Here is a 22390-nt window from a genome sequence, read left to right on the forward strand (position 1 = left end):
GAAGAATTTTATTTTCAAAAATAAATTAATCCATTTCAGAATCTCATCTTCTAAAATAAATACTTACCAAAAAAAACCCCTGCCATTGCAGTTGGTGTTACTACTATAAGGCTCCTGCCAAGAGCAATCATTGTGCCATCTGGTTTGACAAACTAAGAGAGCCAAAGAGTAGCCATTCAAGTTAACAGCTTTTTATCTCCATCAGTAAACTCACTGCAGATTACTACAGTCGAGATTCAAAGCCTAACTAATCTGGGAATCAAGCCACACTCCAGAGCTCAGCTGATTCCATACTAATGTGCATCTTGAGTACGGCCTGCTCTTTCTTAATCTAATAAATTACCCTCCTGTAAAATGAGCTCGTCTGGGAGCAATCATACAAAATCACATTGCTGCCACTGCTGTTGCTTCTAATCAGGCTACTTCACATACCTCCATGACAGCTGAGAGCAGGTCACTTCAGGATTTGCCCTAAAGCTGCTTCAATATTAGTATATCCTTGCTTAACGAGAACCCGATCATTTAGCCCAAGATTTTATAACAGGCAAATGTCTTTCACCTCTTGACCGTGTCCTCAAATTCACTTGGAATGGATACTAAGAGAATGAGAATTATTATCTCAGAAATGTTCAGTAGTGTTAATGGCAAATAATGACTGATTGAAGCCCAATTTAAGTAGACTAACTCTTAGGGGGAAAAAATCTCACAATTCTTTTTCAGCTAGCCTTCAAATATTTCTTTGACTAGAAAAATGGTTAGTTTTTTTCTTCAAATTAAATATGCTTTAGAAAAAAAATAATGAGCTGCTGTGAACCTTTCACATCACAGTATTAGAAAGATATGAAATAACACAATGGAAATAAAATTAACATAACCTTTCAATGGAACCAAAATATTGACACTGTTAAGTTACATATCGGAGGGTCAAAATGACTCATTTTCTTAGGGTACAAGTTAGATTTTAAGAAATCATTCCAAAAATCCCTCTAACCACAGTGACTCAAGTAACAACCGACACACTAGGATAAAGACTAGCGTTGTAACAGGACTCAGAGTTACTTGCGCTAGGGAAGTGGCACTGGTTTGTGCCAACAAGCGATGAAAAGTTAATTAGCAATCATAAAACTAGAAGATTCTCATGTTTGCTATTTTTCCAGGTAATAATATTTTGCCTTTACTACCTTGGCAGTTGGTGCAGACTCCTAGTTCCCAGGTAAATAGTAACCTCTCTGATGCAATTATTTGCCTGGTACTAGATGCCTGAGGTCAAAATTCTATCTATACCATCTGGAGAGAAAGCAATCCCAACGATCATAATGATGTAGCAATTAGATAAGTGAAGAAAAGGGAAAAAAAAATTAGATGTTGATGTTATCCTAATTTCTCTGGCTAATATAGGCAGGTGTTTGATCCTCTACTCCAACACAGATTTATGTTAAATTTAACCGTAACAGCTGTGTGAGAAGCAACTTTCACCCCCCCAAAGAGAATACTAACTTTTCCTTAATTAACTCCTTGAAAGAGAGAACAGTTTTAATGATATACTTCAAAGGTTTGGATCATTATGATACAATGCCGTTAAAGTCCTTTCATTGCTTTCAGAAACATGCAAGTATAGTGTTGAAAGTGACCTTAACAGTTCACCTTATTTCAGTCTTCTATCTACTACTTCTCTCTCTAGAGGCCACGGTAGTACTGATAACATCTCTAGCCATTACTCATCCGGGCAACTTCCCCCTGTCTCTCTAGACTTACTTCAAAGCCAACTTCTAGGGAGCCTAGTCAGTGAAGTAAATGCCCACTGTCCCTACCTTCTCATTCCCCTAGTGGCAAAACCTGAAAGCTGGATTGCAGAAGCATAAAGTATTTCATTCATTCCCTAAAGTTGTGTAATGAAAGGAAAACACTTGGGAGAACATTAACTGAGGTAACAAACTTACTCAACATAGTAGGTCCCATACTGAGGGTCTTCAATTTTCTCCCAGCCATAAGGAAGTTCTGCAAATAAAAAAAAACAGAATTGAGTGAAATGCCAGTTTCAAAACCAACAGGAAAAGAATTTACAGAATGAATTTGTGTCTTTTATTTCATTACACTAATATTTGGGAGACAGACGGAAAGCTGAGGGCTCACTTTCAAAGAACAAACACAGTTTGAGTGGTTTCTTCAATAGCTAGTGAGTATCTCGGCAAGTAATCAGAAGCACAGAAGAAAAGATGACATTAAACTCAAAGGTGTTTATTCGAGGGGCTTCCCTGGTGGTGCAGTGGTTGAGAGTCCGCCTGCCGATGCAGGGGACACGGGTTCGTGCCCCAGTCTGGGAGGATCCCACGTGCCGTGGAGCGGCTGGGCCCATGAGCCATGGCCGCTGAGCCTGCGTGTCCAGAGCCTGTGCTCCGCAACAGGAGAGGCCACAACAGTGAGAGGCCCGTGTACCACCAAAAAAAAAAAAAAAAAAAAAAGGTGTTTATTCGAATCACAAGCCATAAAATGCTAATTATTTAAGAAATCACCTGGTATATTTCTTTCATTTAAAAAGCCTGATAACAATGGCGTGAGACACACCCTGTAGTTCAATACAAGCAGCAGCTGCATGTTAAATTTTTCACTATTAGACAAAGGATTTGTCAATTATTTCAGTTATCACATTCTGACCCACTTCTCCCCCCGGGAAAGTCCAGCCTTGGATTTTTGCCATTTCAAGTGGGCAATCTAGATTTGCTTAAAATCTAAGAAAATACTTACTGTCCCTTGCAAGAGCTTGATCTAAGTATCTGAAGGAAAATTTATTTAACTACACAGTGCCTTGTGTAGAATCTATATTTATGTATGGTTACAAAGAAATACCTTACATGGGATTATTATGTGTTATTGCAAGTAAACTGACCAATAAAATATAACCAGAAAAACTGAAAGTAGTTGAATTTCTGATAGTTAAAAAAAAGTCTGGTCTTTGCAACGTAAACTGGCCTTGTCAAGAAAGAATCCCCTTTCCCTCCCACTCTGTTTTCCAGGGTAAGGCTGCTGAAGAATCATTTTATTAGTCAGACATGGATTAAGTTGGCAGGAGTGTTCCTACCAGGTGGATTTTATTGCTATCAATTATGCATAGGAGCCCAGCAAGAAGGAATTTTTTTTTTTTTGTTACACGGGCCTCTCACTGTTGTGGCCTCTCCCGTTGCGGAGCACAGGCTCCGGATGCGCAGCCTGGAGATGCATATCATCTATAGCTGCATATCACAGGATAGATGCATATCACAGGAAGAATTTCAATGATCCCAGATCCTTGCATCTTCCCATATATAGAAAGTACTAAGACCATTAGCTTGAGATGTCTGTTCTTTGTGATTAGCGGTCTTTTGCTAAGATGTATGCCTGACTGCATGAATTTCCCAGCTAAAAACTCACGTATATCCTGGCTCCTCTCCTACCTCTTGAAGCAGTTCTCAGAGCTCCTGAGGCGCTGTCTCCTGGGCTATGGGCCTCAGTAAGACCCTGAACAAAACTTAAACTCATAAGTCTCATGTATGTTTTCCTTTAAGTCGACACTAAGCAACTGTTACATGCATATAACATGGATTACATCTGTTGGATTATATCTGTAAAAAAATGCTCTATAATAATATTACCAAAGCATTAGCACTGAGGATCTTTCATGAGCTATTTCTCTTTAATAGAAATTTTCTTGAAATAACATAGGAACTCAGTTGTGCTGTGTAAGGATGACTTCTGCAACTGCACCACAACTGGATTTATGCTTTTTTAAAAATATATATTTATTTATTTTTATTTATTTATTTTTGGCTGCATTGGGTCTGTTGCTGTGCGCAGGCTTTCTCTAGTTGCGGTGAGCAGGGGCTACTCTTCGCTGCGGTGCACGGGCTTCTCATTGTGGTGGCTTCTCTTGATGCAGAGCATGGGCTCTAGGTGCACGGGCTTCAGTAGTTGTGGCTCACGGGCTCTAGAGCGCAGGCTCAGTAGTTGTGGCGCACGGGCTTAGTTGCTCTGTCGCATGTGGGATCTTCCCGGACCAGGGCTCAAACCCGTGTCCCCTGCATTGGCAAGTGGATTCTTAACCACTGCTACACCAGGGAAGCCCTGGATTTATGCTTTGTCTTTGAGAATTTTGGAGAATTGAAGCAACTATAGAGATAGTTGAAACTTTCCATTTGCTATCTGAAAAATTCACTAAAAAGGATGTATTAATGCCTAATAAAAATAAAACAGCAAAATAAATATATTTCAGTGTTGACATGGAAGTTGAGTCAGCATTTTAGCTAGTACTTGAAGAAATTAGCAACTAACAGATAAAGTATAGCCCTTTCTTTAGGAGAGTAAACAAATTGGTAATTTATCTTCCAGATTACTTTTAGCAATCACTTTAAACCCTCATACATGATAACATTAGCTAGGTTTTTGCAGGGCAGATTCATGCAGATAAAGAAGTGGTTATTACTTGTCCACTTAAATAAAGGTAATACAAGCAAGACTAAAATACCTAGCAATTTTATACACTATCCAGTGGGTCGATTCATTTACTGAATTTCTTCCCCTTTTCCTTCTCTTTTTCCCCTCCCTTCCTTCTCTTCCTCCTCTCTCCTTCTTCTTTATGCAAAAATAAAAATTAGAAACAGTATAGTTCTTGACATCAAACAGTTCATAGTCTAAAAATGAAGACAGAAGAGAGAAATGATATAATGAAGGTAAGCGCAAGCTTTTGGGGAGAGCAGAGGAATGACACCTATTGCTTGGTAAAGCAGCTATCAGAAAAGCCTTCTAAAAGAGGGTGATGTTTGAGCAGTCTTAAAGGATGAGCTGGGATTGGGGAGAGGGAGCCCATTCCATAGATCAAACAGCACTGAGGTATTAAGAATGGCTGGCAATTTTCAGTAATTACAAATAATTTGATAGGGTTAGAGTGAAGGATGTATGCAAGGGGGCTTGTCTTATAAGCAAGCACCAAAACACATTTCTGGAGTGCCAGGTTAAGAGGTTTGGTCTTTATTTTGATGATGATGAAACTGACTAAGCCGGACTGAGACATGATTACATTTATATTTGGGAAAGATTATGGGCAGCAGTAATAAAGGATGAAATAGATGGAGTGGAGTGAGAATAAAAGCAGACAAACAAGAAAGTCATTAATAGCTTAGGTAAGAAATGATGAAGGTTGGAGCTAAGACACTGGTAGTGGGAATACAGAGAAAGAATGGATAATAGAGACAAGGAAGTCAAAGCAACAGAACTCAATGACTAACACTAAGACTGAGGGAGGAAGAGAGGGGAGGAAGCCAAGATGATCCCAAGGTTAATGGCTCTTCAGGCATGAAGATGATATATTATCAAATATTTACTGGATACCAATGATGAAAATAGCTGTGGGAAGAGGAAAGAGGTATTAATTTGGATTTAGAGGCATTTAGGAGGCAGATAATATGGGAAAAGTGCCTAGCACCATTGGACACTTAAGAGAGGGCAGGTTTTTTAAAGTCAGAATTGATAGAACTTGGTACTTCACTGCAATGAAGAAGACAGGGTGAGGATAAAGTTGAGGATGACAGCCAGTTTAAGGCTCACGGAACTGGGAGGATGTAACGTCATTTGGTGATGGCAGGAAGCTCAGGTATAGAGAATATTTAACTCAGTTTGGAAGGTGTTACATTTGAGGGGCTATGCAACATCCTTATAGAGATATCCAACAATCTCTTGGAAATATGAACCCGGTCCTCAAATGAGAAATGTAGGAAGATAAGGATTTGGGAGACATTGTAGTTAAAACCATGGCAGTGGACAAGATTACCTAGATAAATTGTGAATAGAAAAAGATGGAGAATAGAAACTTAGGAGCATTAACAATTTAAGGAGCAGAGACAGTGAGAATAGTCAGGGGGAATGATGTCAAAGAAGACAGAAGAGGAGAGCATGGTCAATGCTAACAAACGCTTTACAAAGCTGTAAGGACTCAAGATAAGGGCTAAAAAGAGTCCACTAGGTTTGGTAATCAGGCCGGACTTAAGAAAACCAGTTTAACTAGAAAGGCAAGGGGCAAAATTCAGCATATTGTAGTATTAAAGAGTAAAATAAAAGGTGGAGCCCTTAAGAAGAGAGCCTTTTTTTTTTCTTTGTCTTTTTTTTGGAAACTTCGTTGTGAAAAACATAGTGTGAGAACTGTGGAGAAGTAGGGTCAAGAGAAAACGTGTTTATTTACTTTTGAGATAGGAAAGATCTAACCGTATTTTTCTGTGTTAGAAGCTAAAGCATTCCCCCCAAAAGCTGACTCAAAAGGCAAAACTAGTTCTGGCATATCAAGCAGTTGATTGTTTCTAAAGCCCATGAATTTATCTTTCCTCTTCTCCAAATAGGATTTTTCTTATTTAAATATATGAATTACAATTGTTTTCTCATTGTGGAGCTCTATTCAGTTGATAATTTTCTTTTACCATTCTCTAAATTCGAAAAATGATATCGACGTTCAATACATTTTAGTAAAAATGTCTTTAGTAAAAAATTTAATCTTTCTTTCATCTTAAGAGAAAAGGAGTGGGTTGAGAGTAAAATGGATTCCTGATGTCGAACTTTTAAGATAAAACCATTTAAATTTAACTAAAACAATTTTTTTTTTTTTTTGCGGTACGCAGGCCCCTCACTGCTGTGGCCTCTCCTGTTGCGGAGCACAGGCTCTGGACGCGCAGGCTCAGCGGCCAAGGCTCACGGGCCCAGCTGCTCCACGGCATGTGGGATCTTCCCAGACCGGGGCACGAACCTGTGTCCCCTGCATCGGCAGGCGGACTCTCAACCACTGCGCCACCAGGGAAGCCCTAAAACAATTATTTTAAGTGGAAGATAAATATGTACATCGATTAAACCATCTGATATGGTATAAAAACACAGGTTCTGAATATCACAAGACTGGGGAGAAAAGGGCAAGTTTTAGAAACTGTGAGGTTTTTCTAGATCTTAAATGTTCAGCAGAATGCAAACAATATCTTAAACTATAAAAACTGACATTTAAAATATTGTTATTACTATCCCCTTTTGAACATCTACTCTGTGCAAAGTATTGTGGAAATTACCAATGTAAGTCAGATACAGTCTAGTCTGGAAATAGCCTATTGTGGGGCTATTTCTCCCCTGCTGAGGGAGGAGACAAAATATACAGCAAAAGTGATAAAGGTTGGCCGAGCATAAAACAAATAGGTTGAAGGTTCCAAATTTTGGGGTCCCCATAGTGAAGTACAGGTGACGTTAGAAAGGCACACCCAGTAATGGGGGTGGGAGAGTAACTCTTAGATTAAAATGTTTTGAACATCCTTAAATACTGAGTGCAATGTTGGTCGCTCTATCTTAAGATGGATATAATTAAGATGACCATATAATGTATTCTACACTTTTGAGAGTAAAAGGGGACACTGTTATTAATTATGCTGGGACAGCAGGAATAAGCTGGATTAGTCCTTGGCCAACCAAGACATATGGTCACCCAGAAGGTAAAGAGCATTAGCGGAACACACTCATCCAGAGAAACATTTCCAGTTTCTCTGAGCCCCTTTACTTTGTTCTCCAAGGAAGAAAGAATGTCTTATCTGACTGGTGGGTTTTACAGAATGAATTCTACGTGCTTGGCTCAGGGCCTCTTGGGTTCTCTTGCTGTTCTGGATGCTAGCCTGCCTGCAGAGAGGGTATAATCTGCTCTTTTCACCATGTCTGCCTTGTGGGAGGGGTCAAACAGCTGAACACAGAGACCAGAGACTGAGTGCTTAAGTCTGCCTCCTGTAGGGGTAAAATATTAGTAAGCCCAACAGAGGTGCAGAGCTAAAGCTATGTTCACTCAGCAGATGGTATTCTAACCTCATCTCTGTTTCCTGTGTCTTATTTCTCTATTGACTCCTCACTAGTGAATGAAAACAGAATTCTTTTTTTTTTTAACTTTTTTTTGGCCATGAGGCATGTGGGATACTAGTTCCCCGACCAGGGATTGAACCCTCGCCCTCTGCATTGGAAGCATGGAGTCCTAACCACTGGACCACCAGGAAAGTCCCAAGACAAAATTGTTATTTATTGCTTCCCTCAGAACCTTAAAGAGATTAAACATTATTTTCAAGAAGGATGACCAAAATAATCTGGAGCATAGAGTAGCTTCTTTCCTTCTTTTCCTTTCTTTCTTTTCCTCCTTCCTTCCTTACATCCAAATATTTAAGTCTCTACTGAAGGGATATATAGATAAGACAAAATCCTTGCTCCTATAGAGTGTAGGCACCTAGTAACAATGCAACGTAGTAGTAAGTGCTACAGTAGAAATATCCATGTGGTACTGTTGCGCACAGAGGAGAGAACACCTAATCCTGGCCTGGAAGAAAATGACAGAGGAGGCTACAAAAAATTACACTTTACATCTGAGCTTAAAAGGATAAGTAGGTACGAGCTAGGTGGACACAGGGAAAAAGGCTGGTTCCTGGCAGAAGAAATGGGCCTGTGGCAAAGGCAAAGATAAAAATGTGTCATACTTATGGCATGATAATACTTTGAGAGAGAAATATAGAGTACAGTTCAATTACAAAAAATCTTCAATACTTCCCCATGGAGTCTCGACTTTATTCTGCTGACAGTAGGGAGCCATTAACTATAATGGCCATTAACCTGAGCTAGGGAGAGGTATGAAGGCAGTTATATTTTAGAAAGATTAATTGACAATGTAGCTAAAGTTTTTTGATCATGTAGCCTTATCAGTAAAAAATCTGACAATGTACTTCCAAGAGATTTATATATATATATATTCATAAATATATACATACTACTCTACTAACATGTATTTACATAATAAAGCATACACAAAACAGAAGTTTAAAAAGGAGATGGGAGACTTCCCTGGCGGTCCAGTGATTAAGACTCCATGCTTCCAATGAAGTGGGCACGGGTTCCATTCCTGGTTGGGGAACTAAGATCCCACATGCCGCGGGGCACAGCCAAAATAAAAAAATAAAAAGGAGATGAAGACTAAATAAACAATTATCCCTAGTTTACCTCAATGTGGTTTAAAAAAGCTCACATGAGGTGTATGAGAAGTGTCAGCTCTGCCATTTTCTCACTGCTAGCTTGGGCTTGCATATTTGTATTATCTTCAATCAGCAGTGTCTTTGTAGAAATCCTTTTAAGCCACATTTTAATTTTGTGTGGATTAAAAACCATATAACATAGTCTATAAATCCACTTAACTGTGCACAAGTAACTGCAAAACTTTACAGGGCTCTTGGCAAGAGCAAGGGTGCCACCCATGTTCTTCCCTCAAGACACTCTGGGGAGTGTACATGATAATCTGACATATAGAATGAGGTAGAATGCCATTACCAATCTGTATATAAAATAGTAGAGAAGCTTAATTTATTTTTTTCCCAATAGAAACATTATGAAAAGTTCTGACATTTTCTTCCTGTACCCGAACAGATAGTTGGAACACTACCATTTTGCAGACCACTGGCATAAAAGATATACTGGAAGAGAACTGTAGGAAAAAAAGACCAAGAAAAATCCAAGCGTGTGGTAGTCAGAGGAAGGGAGAGGAAGATACAAAAAAAAAGCATGAATAGATAGAGGCATAGGTAGCTATGTGAAAAAGCAAATGGAGCAAAATGTTCATTATAATGCATGTATTCACTGAAAAATTCTTTCAGTTTTTCTATGTTGGAAAATTTTCATAATAATATATTGGCAAAATATAGAAAAAAGAAAGAGCAGCAGGGATTGGAAACTATATAGGGAATAGAGCAAACAGAGAGGAAGAAGCAAAAGTGACTCAAAGGATTTTGGCCCAGATGATTATGAGGGTGGTACCTATGACAGAAAGAGGAATGGGGTGACTATGGGGGAAAGATGCTAAATTCAGTTTTAAATATGTTTATTTGAAGTGCTAGTAGGGCAATCAAAAAGAAAGTCTCAAATGTAATGGGAAATACAGAAATAGCATTCAGAACAGAGGACAATACTAGAGGTTTAGATAAGGAGCCCAGCTACAGTAAACTGATAGTTAAGGCTATGAAAATAAATACATTCTACAAGGGAAACAGGAAAAGGCAGAGAATTGAACTGAAACAATTAGTCGGGAGGAAAAGGAATGGAGCCTAGTAAAAGAGACATGCCCAAGAAGACTAATACCACATTCACAATCTTTAAAAAGTCCAATTCTATGGACTTATGTATATGTATAACTGATTCACTTTGTTATGAAGCAGAAACTAATACACCATTGTAAAGCAATTATACTCCAATAAAAATGTAAAAAAAAAAGTCCAATTCTATAGTATTACATATTCTAGTTTACCTTCACAATGGGTGACTTCACCATAAGAAACTTACTATGAAGAGCCTTATAGACAAGGGAAGTATAAAAAATTATTTTAAAAATTATTTCGAGGTGTAATTTACATTCAACAAAATGCACAGATCTTAAGTGCTCATTCAATGATTAAAATATTGATTTAAGTGCTTGTTCAAGTATAAAAAATGAGTTTTGGCAATTGCATGTGCCTATATAACCGTCACCCCAAACAAGGTGGAGAATATATCCATCATTCCAGAGAATTATTTCAATTCACCATTCTCCCCTCCACCCCCATCATTTTCTGACTTCTATCAGCATAGATGAGTTTTCCTGGTTTTAGGCTTTAAATAATGGATAATTAAGTATCCATTCTTTTGTGTCTGGCTTCTTTCATACAACATGTTTCTGAGGCTCATCCATGTTGTTGAGTGTTATCAACAGCTTTTTCTTTTTACTGATGAGTAGTATTTCATTGCCTGAATATACCACAACAGGAGAATGTTCATCCATTCTCCTGTTGATGAATATTTGGGATGTTTCCAGGTTGGAGCTATTATGAATAAGGCTGTCATGATCATTCAGGTAGTCTTCTGGGGAACATGCGTTTTCATTTCTCTTGACATAACACCTCATAGGTAACTGCCAACATTTCTCCAGAGTGTTCACATAATTTTATATCCCCACCAACAAGTAAAAGATCCAGTTGCTCTACAATCTCACCGATCGTTGGTATTGTCAGTGTATTTGACTTTAGCCCTTTTAGGGGTTGTGAATGACATCTCACTGTAGAGACGATTAATGATAAGCACCTTTTTATGCTTTTTAAAAAACTGAGGTATAGCTGATGTACACATCTTTTCATGTTCTTAATTGGCTATTCTTTATCTTCTTTTGTGAAATGTTGTTCAAGTTCTTTGGCCATTTTATTTTATTTTTATTTATTTATTTTTGGCTGCATGGGGTCTTCATTGCTGTGCGTGGGCTTTCTCTAGTTGCGGTGAGCGGGGTCTACTCTTTGTTGTGGTGCGTGGACTTCTCATGGCAGTGGCTTCTCTTGTTGCAGAGCATGGGCTCTAGGTGCGCGGGCTAAAGTAGTTGTGGCACGCGGGCTCAGTAGTTGTGGCTCACGGGCTCTAGAGCGCAGGCTCAGTAGTTGTGGTGCCTGGGCTTAGTTGCTCCGCGGCGTGTGGGATAGTCCTGGACCAGGGCTCAAACCCGTGTCCCCTGCATTGGCAGGCGGATCCTTAACCACTGCGCCACCAGGGAAGTCCCTGTGGCCACTTTAAAAAGCAACTTTATTGAGGTATAATTTACATATCACATAAAATTGTTCTGCTTGAAAAAATGTACAATTCATTGATTTTTAAAAATTTACTGAGTTGTGCAACCGTCACCGCAATCCAGTTTTGGGAAATTTCCATCACTCCAATAAGATCCCTTGTGCTGTTTACAATTAATCTCTATTCCCTTCCTTAGCACTGGGCAACCACTAACCTACTTTGGCTCTATAGATTTGCCTATTCTGGACATTTCATATGAATGAAATCATGCAATACTTGATCTTCTGTGTCAAGTTTCTTTCACTTGGCATAACATTTTTTGAAGTTCATTCGTATTGTAGTATGCATAGTATTTCATTTCTTTGTATTGCTGAACAATATTCCATTGTATGATTACACCACATTTTATTTATCCATTCATTGTTTGATGGACATCTGAGTTGTTTCCACTTTTTAGCTATTATGAATAGCGCTACTATGAATATTTACATTCAAGTGTTTGTGTGGACATGTTTTCATTCCTCTTGGGTAGATATCTAGGAGTGGAAGTGCTAGGTGATATGGTAAGTTTATATTTAACCTTTTAAGAAACTGCCAAACTGCTTTTCAAAGCAGTTGTACTCTTTTACATTCTGCCCAGCAATACACACGGGTTACTGTTTTTCTCCATCTTTCCTAATTTCAAAATCATGAAGGTATTCTCCTAAATTTTCTTCCAAAAGCTTTAGGGTTCTAGCTTTGAGCCATCTCAAATTATTTTTTGTACATGGAGTAAGGATATAGTTGAAGTTCATTTCTCTTTATGAATATCCAATTGTTCCAGCACCATTTGTTAGAGATTTTCCTCCCCTCACTGAACTGGCTTGGCACCTTGTCTGCAAATTAAGTGATCACATATGTGTGCATCTATTTCTGGATTCTCTTATGCCGTTCCACTGATCCACGTTCTAGCCTATGGATAGAAGACACTCCTGATTACTGTAGCTTTATAGTACGTCTTCAAATCTGGCAGCCTAAGTCCTTTATCTTTGTCCTTTTTAAAGTCTGTTTGGCCAACTAGAGTCTTTGTACAGTATTTCCATGTATATTTTAGAATCAGTTTGTCAGTTTCTTAAAAACAGACTTTTAGAATTTTGATTGGGATTGTATTGAATCTAGATATCAATTTAGGAAGAATGAACATCATTAACAATATGTGTTATCCTATCTGCATAGTATATCAATGAGCACAGTATATCTCTTCAATTATTTTAGGTCTTGATTAATTTATTTCAGTGATGTTTTGTAGTTTTTAGTGTAGAGGACTTGCACATCTTTCAGTAGATTTGCTCTAAGGTATCTTTTTTTAAATATCATTACAAATAAATTTTAAATATTTCATTTTCCAATTGTTTAGTCCTAGAAAAATTCTATCATGCTGAACAAAATATGTATCAATTCTGCTTAAATTTTTTTCATAGACTGGAATTCAATCTATAGGAGGACTATCTGACTTTCATTCTAATCCATTCATTTTTTTTTTTTAAACCAAGGTAAATAATTTCTGATGAGTCATACAAAATCAATGCAAATTTTATTCGTCTACACTATATTCAAGAAGGCACAGCAAACATTTTGGTTGGGGTAAATTCTATACTTATTTGTAAGACTATACCATTAACTAGAACCTATAACATACAAGACAGACAAGCATTATTATCTAATGATTCTCAGAGAGATAATTTTTCTACCAAGCAGTAAAAATTGTGTGTGGGTGAGAGGTATATTAAAGACTTTCACTGAGTTTCTATTGCTGCTGTAAATGGCAAAGGATTATAAATACTGGCATATCTATCCTAGTGATACAAATTACATATATTTTTGAGATTAGCAGGCATGATGAGGCTACCCTGTGGTTGAGAATGCACCTAACTTATTAAACTATTTATTCAGAATTTTAAAAGTTTGTTTTAAAACAAAGTTAAAAAGTGGCAAATTCATTTCTATTAAGTTTTTTTAAATAAGGATTTAATTGTATACTTCTCAAAAAAAGAGAAATAAAGACTCTCACAAAATTAGATGCAATAACATAATGACCAGAATCAGCTGATTATGATATCCACCCACTCCTTATGTGCTTATGCACATTATGGTTTGTTTAGGATTTTGGAAGACTTATTATCTAAGCAAGAAGAGCAAGAAGGGATAAAGAGAATAAGTATAAAGAGATATAAAGAGAATAAGTATGGTATAAAAGGCTTCTGAATCTCTACCTCCATCTTCACAGTCTTCAGGGGCTTTGGCTTTCTTACAAAGACGAGGATCCAACCAGGTGGTTGTCTTGGTATTGTGGCTGTTGAACAAAGATTTCAATTAGAAACAGTAAAATAAAGAGGGAGAAAAGTATTTCAAAAGCAAAGATGAAAAGTGAAAAAAAGGTATATGATGTTTGAACATTTATCTCCTACAGGCTTCATTTGTAAACCTCTGATTCAACAGTCCTGTTGTTCTCAGTCTATTACTTCAAAACTGCCACAGAGGAAAGGTAATGCTACAGGCACTAATTTGAGAATGAAGACTCTAAAGAAGGGATAAAATGTTAAGTGCATAATAACAGATGCTTATCTAAGCAGTCAAAAATGTTTCAGCGGGTGGGCACATGGCCCCATACTGTGCATTATCTTAGCCAAAAAAAGCTGCCCTGAAAATCCTGTTTACTTGCTGGCTGAATTCCGTCCTCTCTCCCTCCAAAAACACTATATTTCTTAGGTGCCTGTGATGTGTGGGCATTGTGCTGAGGACCGAGAATATAGAGATGAACAAACAATCAGATAGAGTCTCTGCCCTCACTGGGACTCTTTAAAAATAAAAGAGTTAAATAAAATAAAAAGTTTTAAAGTGTCAGTTTCTGGGACTTCTCTGGTAGTCCAGTGGTTAAGACTCCGCATTCCCGATGCAGTGGGCGCGGGTTCGATCCCTAGTCAGGGAACTAGATCCTGCATGCCGCAACTAAGAGCCCACGTGCCGCAACTAAGACCCGGAGCAGGTCAGACCCAGGTCACCATGCAGTAAATACTAATGCTAAAACAAAGCCATCACACTGCTGAGTAGACAGTGTTATAGTTTAAGTATCTGAAATATGAGGATCTTAAAGAAAAAAATATCCTGGAAGAAAATATATATGAAGGCAATAAAATATAAATTAATTATCGAAGCAGTGGGAGAATAACAATGTGATCAAAGGATCTTTTCTTGATGTTTCCAATTTGAGATTAATTCACTAATCTCTACGTTGATCTCTAGGTCTGAAAATATTTAGCTCAGTTAATAAATATGGCCCCCTTCCAAATGATGGTAATTTGTGAAATGCTCATTAAGTTGGACACTCTACCCGAAAGGTTAAAAAAAAAAAGGCAAAGCAAAATATCCTTTATGCCTTGCATTTTTCATTATTAGTGATAAATCTGTTTTTAATCCTCCTGTTTTTTATAAAACCAGACGTCAAATACAATATTCCTTTATCCAAATCAAATAAAAATGAAATATCATCCAGGGAAACAATCAGATTAAGAATCAATTGTAACTTGTATGAAAAATATTTTTAAAGAAAGAAAAAAGAAATGCAAGGCTTGTGAAATGAGGTTAAGAAAATTTAAAGGCAAGTCTCACAGTGGCAAGGCACATTAGAAAAGATACAGACATGTGCTTACTCAATGAAGTAGATCATCCCCGTATCAGTGTAGGCCATTTCCCAGTTTTTGGGGAGCGGTTCCAGATTCTCGTCTCTCATCATATAATTTCTAAAGTCCATGGAACTATTTGTTTGGTTGTAACTTGGGACAGTCTTTATCCAATCAGACGACTCAGAATGCCTCTCTCTGTTTTCTGCTATTCCAACAGAACGGCATGAAAAGTAGGTAAAGTTACATTCTCTTCAAACAGCCTTAAGTCTAACAAAATGCCAAATACATACTGCAAATTTCCTTGTCTACTATGTCCACATTCTGCTATAACTTTTGAAAAAACAAATAAACACACTGATTTTCTTTTCATTTGCTAAGTGACATTAACCCTGTACAGCACCTCTGATGCTAGTCAGGGAAAGAAGCAAAAAAACAACAATAGAATCAATTCTGTATATACTAAATACAGATCAATCAATATCATACTAAAACAACGGCCACAGCAGCACCTATACAGTCCTTTTATATGCCAGGCTCTATGTTCAGCACTTTACATATATTAACTCATAATTCATTCTCACAGCAACCCTGTGAGTATATAGTATTACTATTACCATTTTATAGAAGAGGAAACTAAGGCCCAGCAAGGTTAGTAAGTTATTTTAGTCAAGGTTACACAGCTAATAAACAGCAAAGCTAGGATTTGAATTTAAAGGGTCCATGTTCTCAACTGCTTTATCAAGCTGCCTTGTGCACATTTAACACAGGCCTTTAAAATAATACAAATTTTAAAAAATTAAACTCAATAGACTTACTGTTGTTAAATATAATTCTCTGTTGGTAATATTAAAATCCCTTTAGAGTTCCAAAGTCCACAATGTAGGTAAGAATACTAAAATTTGGTAACTCTCTAGGGAGTTCACAATTCATGCACTTAAAAGTTGTTTCTAGAACTTAAAAGATAATATAACTGTAATAACTCCAAACTTCGGGCAATGCTTCAGTATCAGAGACTCTTAGAAGAGGCCTTAGATATCATTATATGTCATTCTTTATAGAACTTCCACTCCAACCATCCTTTATCCAACCAAGTTCTATAATCCACTAATCCTACTACTTACTGCCTTTCACTGTTCCTCACCCGCATCCATCCCCTAGCTATGTCCTCACTGCCCTACTTACCCAACTTAAATTCCATGATCAACCACTATAATCACTCCTTTGTAAATACTCCTGATTCCTTTTTCCCTACTTTACTTCACCACACTTGACTGGCTGAACTATAATTCTGCTTAAATCTTACTCTCCACATACTCCTCGCCAGTATATGTAGCTGAACGCAGGCGATAGTAACTACTTCACTTTTAACTCATGATCAGTAGCCTCAAGAGGGCATTTAATGATGTATGACAATCATAGGGCATTTCTTTGTCCATTCGCTCTGACTCTCCTAGATAACGATTTCATACCTTCCTTCTCCTTAAATCTTCTACTTCTGCCTTATCCCTAATCTCATTTGATGACCTTGTTTCCTATATCACTGAGAAAACAGAAGCAAACAGAACTTCCACAAATTCCCACCATTATATCTACATAGCAACTGTGCCCATTTTACTCTACCTTCTGTTACAGTGGAAGAACTGTGTTTCTAATCAGATATCTCCACTCCCTCTTGCCTATAGCAATTCCCTCTCTCTCTCTCTCACCACCAATCTTTCTTACCTAGTAGGTGACATCCATCTTTTTTTTTTTTTTTAACAAAATGCAGCCAAAAACCCAAAGAACAAACAGAAGATCCTAAATAAACCCTCAAGTTTAGTCTTAGGGTTTTACATATACCAACGACACAGGAGACCATAAATGACATAACTAATAGCAAGGGTAGCAGTATATAGGGCACAGGGTCCCAAGATAACCCTGCCTAAACTCCCTGTGGATATTCTAACAGGTACTGTGGCCACACATTGTTACAATAAAATATCATCTTCCTCTCACCCATTGGTTCATAGCTGTAATCAGATCCCTTATCCAAAATGTGCCTCAGAGGACTTTCTTTGGGGATAGTTGAAACTTTTGCCATTTTGAAAGATAGAAATTCAAGACAAACAAACAAGTTATTTCTCCATTCTTTAAAAGGAAATTAAGCAATTCTCTTTCCCCTCTAGCAACCCCGTCCCATTTCTCTCCTTTTTACACCAAACCTCCTTGAAAGAGTTTATACTTGCTACCTCCACTTCCACTCTTCCATTTGCCACTGGAACTCGTTCCAACAAGGCTTTTGATCTCTCATCAATAAAACTGTTCTTAGCAAGATCACCAGTCATTTCCACATAGCTACATCCAATGATCAATTCTCAGTGCCCATCTTACTTGAGCTATCAGTAGCATCTGACATGATGGACCTCTCTTTCTTGAAACAGTCTCTTCCCCTGGCATTCAGGACACTACACTCTCCTGGTGCTCCTTCTACCTCTCTGGCTCTTTTCTCTCTCCATGATCTCCATATATTAGAGTGCCTTCCCAAGGTTCAGTGCTTGGATCTTTTCTCTTTCTACACTCATTCTCTTGGTGATCTCACTGTGTCACTGTTATATAAGCTATATGCTGATGGTGTCCAAATATGGATTTTCAGACCAGAACACAGACTTTTAAATCCAACTTCAAGCACATTTCCGTTTGGATGTCTAATGAACATCTCAAACTTAAATATCCCAACCATAGCTCCCATTCCCAACCCAGACTGACTCCTTTTACCTGTCTCATCCCAATACATGCAACTCCATTCTTGCAGATACTCAAGTTAAAACCCTTGGAGTGACCTCTGACTCTGCTCTCTCATACCTTATATCCAGTCTGTTGGCAAATGTTATTGGCTCAGGCCACTTCTTACCTCTCATGCCTTCACTGGGTCTAAGCCACCATTTTTCACTTAAATTACTGCAATAACCTCCTAACTGGTACCCCTGTTTATGTCCATGCCCTCCTACTGCCTTTTCTCAATACAGTAGCCAGAATGAGCCTGTTAAGTTAAAAGCTGTTTTATCATGGTACTCTTCTACTTAAATCCATATAATAGTTTCTCATCTCAGAATAAAAAGCAAAATTCTTCCAATGACCTATAAGATCCTATTATAATACGCATTTCCACCACCCCACCCCCATCATTATCTGATTGACTTCATTGTTACTATTCTAGTCTATTCCCTTCCAGCACTCTGCCCCAACCACATATAATGGATTGTCCACATTGTATCCAATCACACTGGTTTCCTTGCTGTTGTCTGAATAATCCAGGGATGCTCCCACCTCAGGGCATTTGTACTTCTAATTCCCTCTGGCTGGAATGTTCTTCCCCAGGATATTTTGAGCACTACCTCACTTCTTGCAATGTCCCCTTCTTGGTAAGGTCTTCTCTGACACTCTATCTAAAATTGCAAACCTTGGCCACCACTACTTTTTATCCTTCCCCTCCTCTGCTTTTTCTCCTTAGCACCATCTAACATACTATATGTTATTCATTTATGTTGGATAATTCTGTCTCTCCCACCAGAAGGTAGGGTTCATGAAGACAGGGAATTTTGTCTGTTTTGTTCACTGCTTTATTTCCAGCTTTTACAACAATGCCTAGCACTTAGCCTAGCAGGTGCTCAATAAATATTTGCTGAATGAATAATATGAATGAAACACATGATTTATTCTCTAAGCAGAAAAAGTGATAGAAATTAAAAGGCACCCAATGTATAAATCAATCTGGAATGGAGTTACATTCTTGGGATATATATACTGGAGGAAAGTAGAAGCAACTATATGAGCAATAATACTTTTCTGAATATAGTTTCAAGAGACTGCATAAAGGAGTTTGCTTAATAGCCAATGATTTGAAAATGTTTTTTATATAACACCAACTCTTAGAAAAAATTTTAGCATTATTATATAACATGTGTCACCCTATTGCAGCATATTAGCATTCTTACATTAATTCTCATCAAGATATAAAATAATATACATATTGGTATATACAAATAAACCTCCACCTATCCTCTCCTACCTCCACCCCCAGCAATTTACTGATCTTTCAAGGCAGGGATTCTAGTCCCCGAAAGCAATACACAAAGCAACTTTGAATAAGTTAACAAGCATGGTTAGTACTTACTCAGAAAAGACCAAGGGCTTTTAGCCATGTCTTCTATTGCTTTTTCCTTAAAATATTCTGAATATATTCTGTTACAAAGAAATATATGCTCCAGTGGAAGAGTCCTACGGTCCCTACACACAAGAAGGAGTGTACAAACTGCCTCCCACACACTCTTGGATACACTCCCTTTAAATATTAACAGTGAAGAGTCTGGAACACCTGGTTTAACAGCTGTCTTACACGACAAACATAAACTATGGAGCTTACAGATGGGTTTACCTCTAAGGGAACTGCAGTGCTCACTGAAAGGCTCTGCATTAGGAAGTTTAAAAACAGGGCATTTTCTTTTCCTTCAAATTAAAAACATATAAATTCCCATTTGAGGACAGAGTCATGGTTTCTAATCCCAGTCTTAAGCATTTAAAAATGTTAACATAATTTTGTGGGAGAGTAAAGCTGACATCAAAATCAAAAGTCTCTAGGATATGATGACTTCCCTTAACAACTCTAAAGAATTAGATGTGAATTCACCTAAACCTTTTTAGACCCGTTTTCACCAAAATATATTGGTATAATTCATTGAGCGTATCTGCAACACAACAGTGTGAAATGTTAGGACCATAAAACAGGACTCATACTCTGGATGGGGACACAAGCAATGAATGTATTAAAAAAATAGATAATAGCAAATTTTAATAACTGATAAAGGAAAACAACAGGATACTTTGGGAAAATGATATGGTAATGGATTCTGCAAATTTGAAGATATAATCAAATTTTTTCATTTATTAGTACAACGAAAATATTTTTTTAGCTTCTACTATGTGCTAAACATGGTTTATGGCTCAAGAAATACCACAATGAACAAAACAAGCAAAAATTCCAACCCTTATGAAGCTTATATTCTAGTGTTTTGAATGGAATTATTATCATAAATAGCACTGAAATCAGCTCTCCTGTGATTCTGTGGTTTCCTATTTATACTCTTAATTAGCAGTATAAGAATCTCCTAAGCCAGGGGTCTCAACCTCCAACCCCCAGGGCTCAGACTGGTACCAGTCCATGGCCTGTTAGGAACCGGGCCGCACAGCAGGAGGTGAGGGGCAGGTGAGTGATAGAAGCTTCATCTGTATTTACAGCCGCTCCCCATCGCTCGCATTACCACCTGAACTCCGCCTCCTGTCAGATCAGCGGAGGTATTAGATTCTCTTAGGAGCGCGAACCCTACTGTGAACTGCACATGCGGGGGATCTGGGTCGCGTGCTCCTTATGAGAATCCAATGCCTGATGACCTGAGGTGGAGCTGAGGCTGAGGTCTGACTGCACAGAGCCCATAATAAATCAAAGTACTTGAACCATCCCAAAACCATTCCCCCACTCTGCCCCAGTCTGTGGAAAAACTGTCTTCCATGAAACCAGTCCCTGGTACCAAAAAGATTGGGGACTGCTGTCCTAAGCAATCACTACATTATTTAGGGGTACCCAAAAGGAGAAGATTCTCCACCACTAAATTTCTATTGGTTTTGCATTTAATGAAAAATATGACAGTCAAGTTTGGAAATTTTCTTTGAGTGATTCAGAATTTAAACTCAAAATATTGCTAACAAACCTTTCAGATAATATTTATTAGCATACTTCTAAATCTTTGTTTTGGTTGAAGGCTATATCTTAACACTTCTACATTTTGTTCAAATTCTGTAAAGTAGGACTTAGGCCAACAAGATTCCCATATTCAAGCACCAGAAATGAATCTCAAATCTTTTAGGCAGCAGGGTAATGACATATTGTATTATTATCAATATTAATGATAGTTTATAATTGATTTATCAAAACTGCCACTTGGAGCAACTCACTTCAGCTTACAAGACAGTCAACAGAGATACACTGTTTCACGCAAAACCTTTAAAAAAAAACCCCTGAGAATCCCATCACTTTCTCTGCATGTGCTTTGTGGAAAGTTTTACTACTTCCAATTCAGTGTCATATTAAAGTCAACCTGGAGGATCAGCCAGAAGTTGTTCATCTATTGACGAACCTGCATTTCCACTACCGTTAACAGCTTCCTTGTCTTCATCTTCTTCCTCTTCAGGAAGAGAACTGTCCATTCTTTCCATCTTGCTGACAGATGTAGTTCGTTTTCTTTGGGATTCTGTGTCAAACTCATTATCAAAGAGGACCTGATCAACTGGATCTGGCTGGAAAGGGCTGGGTTCTGCTGGAGGCTTGGGAGTTCCATAGAAGTTTCCTGAAGTGGGCAAAATAACAGCTGCTGAAAGTGCTGAATGCTGAATTGAGAGTCAGAACAAAATGATCTAGTGTATGTCTCTGCCCTGTTATCTTATACGGAAGTTTTTGAATACCCACCGTTGGCCAAAAGGAGGCCAAAGCACTTTTTCTTGGGAGAAGAGGAGGTAGAAAGACCAGGAAGAACTTATTTCTCAAGTGCCCTAACACTATATACTATCTAACATTATCTAACACTTTAAGACTATTTGTACTAAGGACAGGAAGTTGACTTTACGTACGTAAGTTAGTTATTCCTACAGGGCTTGCCTTGCATGAGTTCTATATTAGGGCCTAATTTCTGAATTTAAATGCATCAATGCTCTTGTGTAAGACTAACTGGCAAAAAAAGTGGGAGTAAAGGAGGAGAAAACTAATTCAAATAATTTTGTTCTGATATGTAACATAATGAACTATTTTGGTAAAATAAGGAAACATACAGGCAAAGGATAAAGCTAAGAACCAACCAGTCTGTTCTGAAATGTAGGCTGCTTATGTAAAAGTTAATTTTTTGAAGTTTTTCTGAGCATTTTAATTATATTATTTTATCTGGCAATTTATTGAACAAATAGAGAATTTATTAGCATAACTCAATATTGGCTTACTCTCAGGAAAGCAAGAAATACTTTAATATGTTGTCTTGTAAATCAGTAATTTTTTTTTGTCTAGTTCTATATTTCCTTTTTATTATTTATCAATAACTATTTTTTTCTAA

General features: G+C 37.7%; 1 protein-coding gene across 5 annotated transcripts in view; it reads right to left on the minus strand.

The window, feature by feature from the left end:
- MAGI3 (membrane associated guanylate kinase, WW and PDZ domain containing 3) overlaps window positions 1-22390 on the minus strand; it is a 277553-nt gene that overhangs the window by 60671 nt on the left and 194492 nt on the right. For 3 of the 5 annotated variants that reach the window (XM_033435686.2, XM_049709931.1, XM_033435700.2), the window contains 4 exons: window positions 21428-21637; window positions 15285-15462; window positions 13848-13927; window positions 1941-1998 (listed from right to left, as the gene is read on the minus strand). In XM_033435686.2, the coding sequence (XP_033291577.1) occupies window positions 1941-1998; window positions 13848-13927; window positions 15285-15462; window positions 21428-21637 (526 nt within the window). The remainder of the gene's footprint in view (window positions 1-1940; window positions 1999-13847; window positions 13928-15284; window positions 15463-21427; window positions 21638-22390) is intronic. The other 2 variants (XM_004263197.4, XM_004263198.3) reach the window with 1 other exon arrangement.

This window comes from Orcinus orca, chromosome 1 (genome assembly GCF_937001465.1).
Source record: "Orcinus orca chromosome 1, mOrcOrc1.1, whole genome shotgun sequence".
Classification (NCBI taxonomy): domain Eukaryota; kingdom Metazoa; phylum Chordata; class Mammalia; order Artiodactyla; family Delphinidae; genus Orcinus; species Orcinus orca.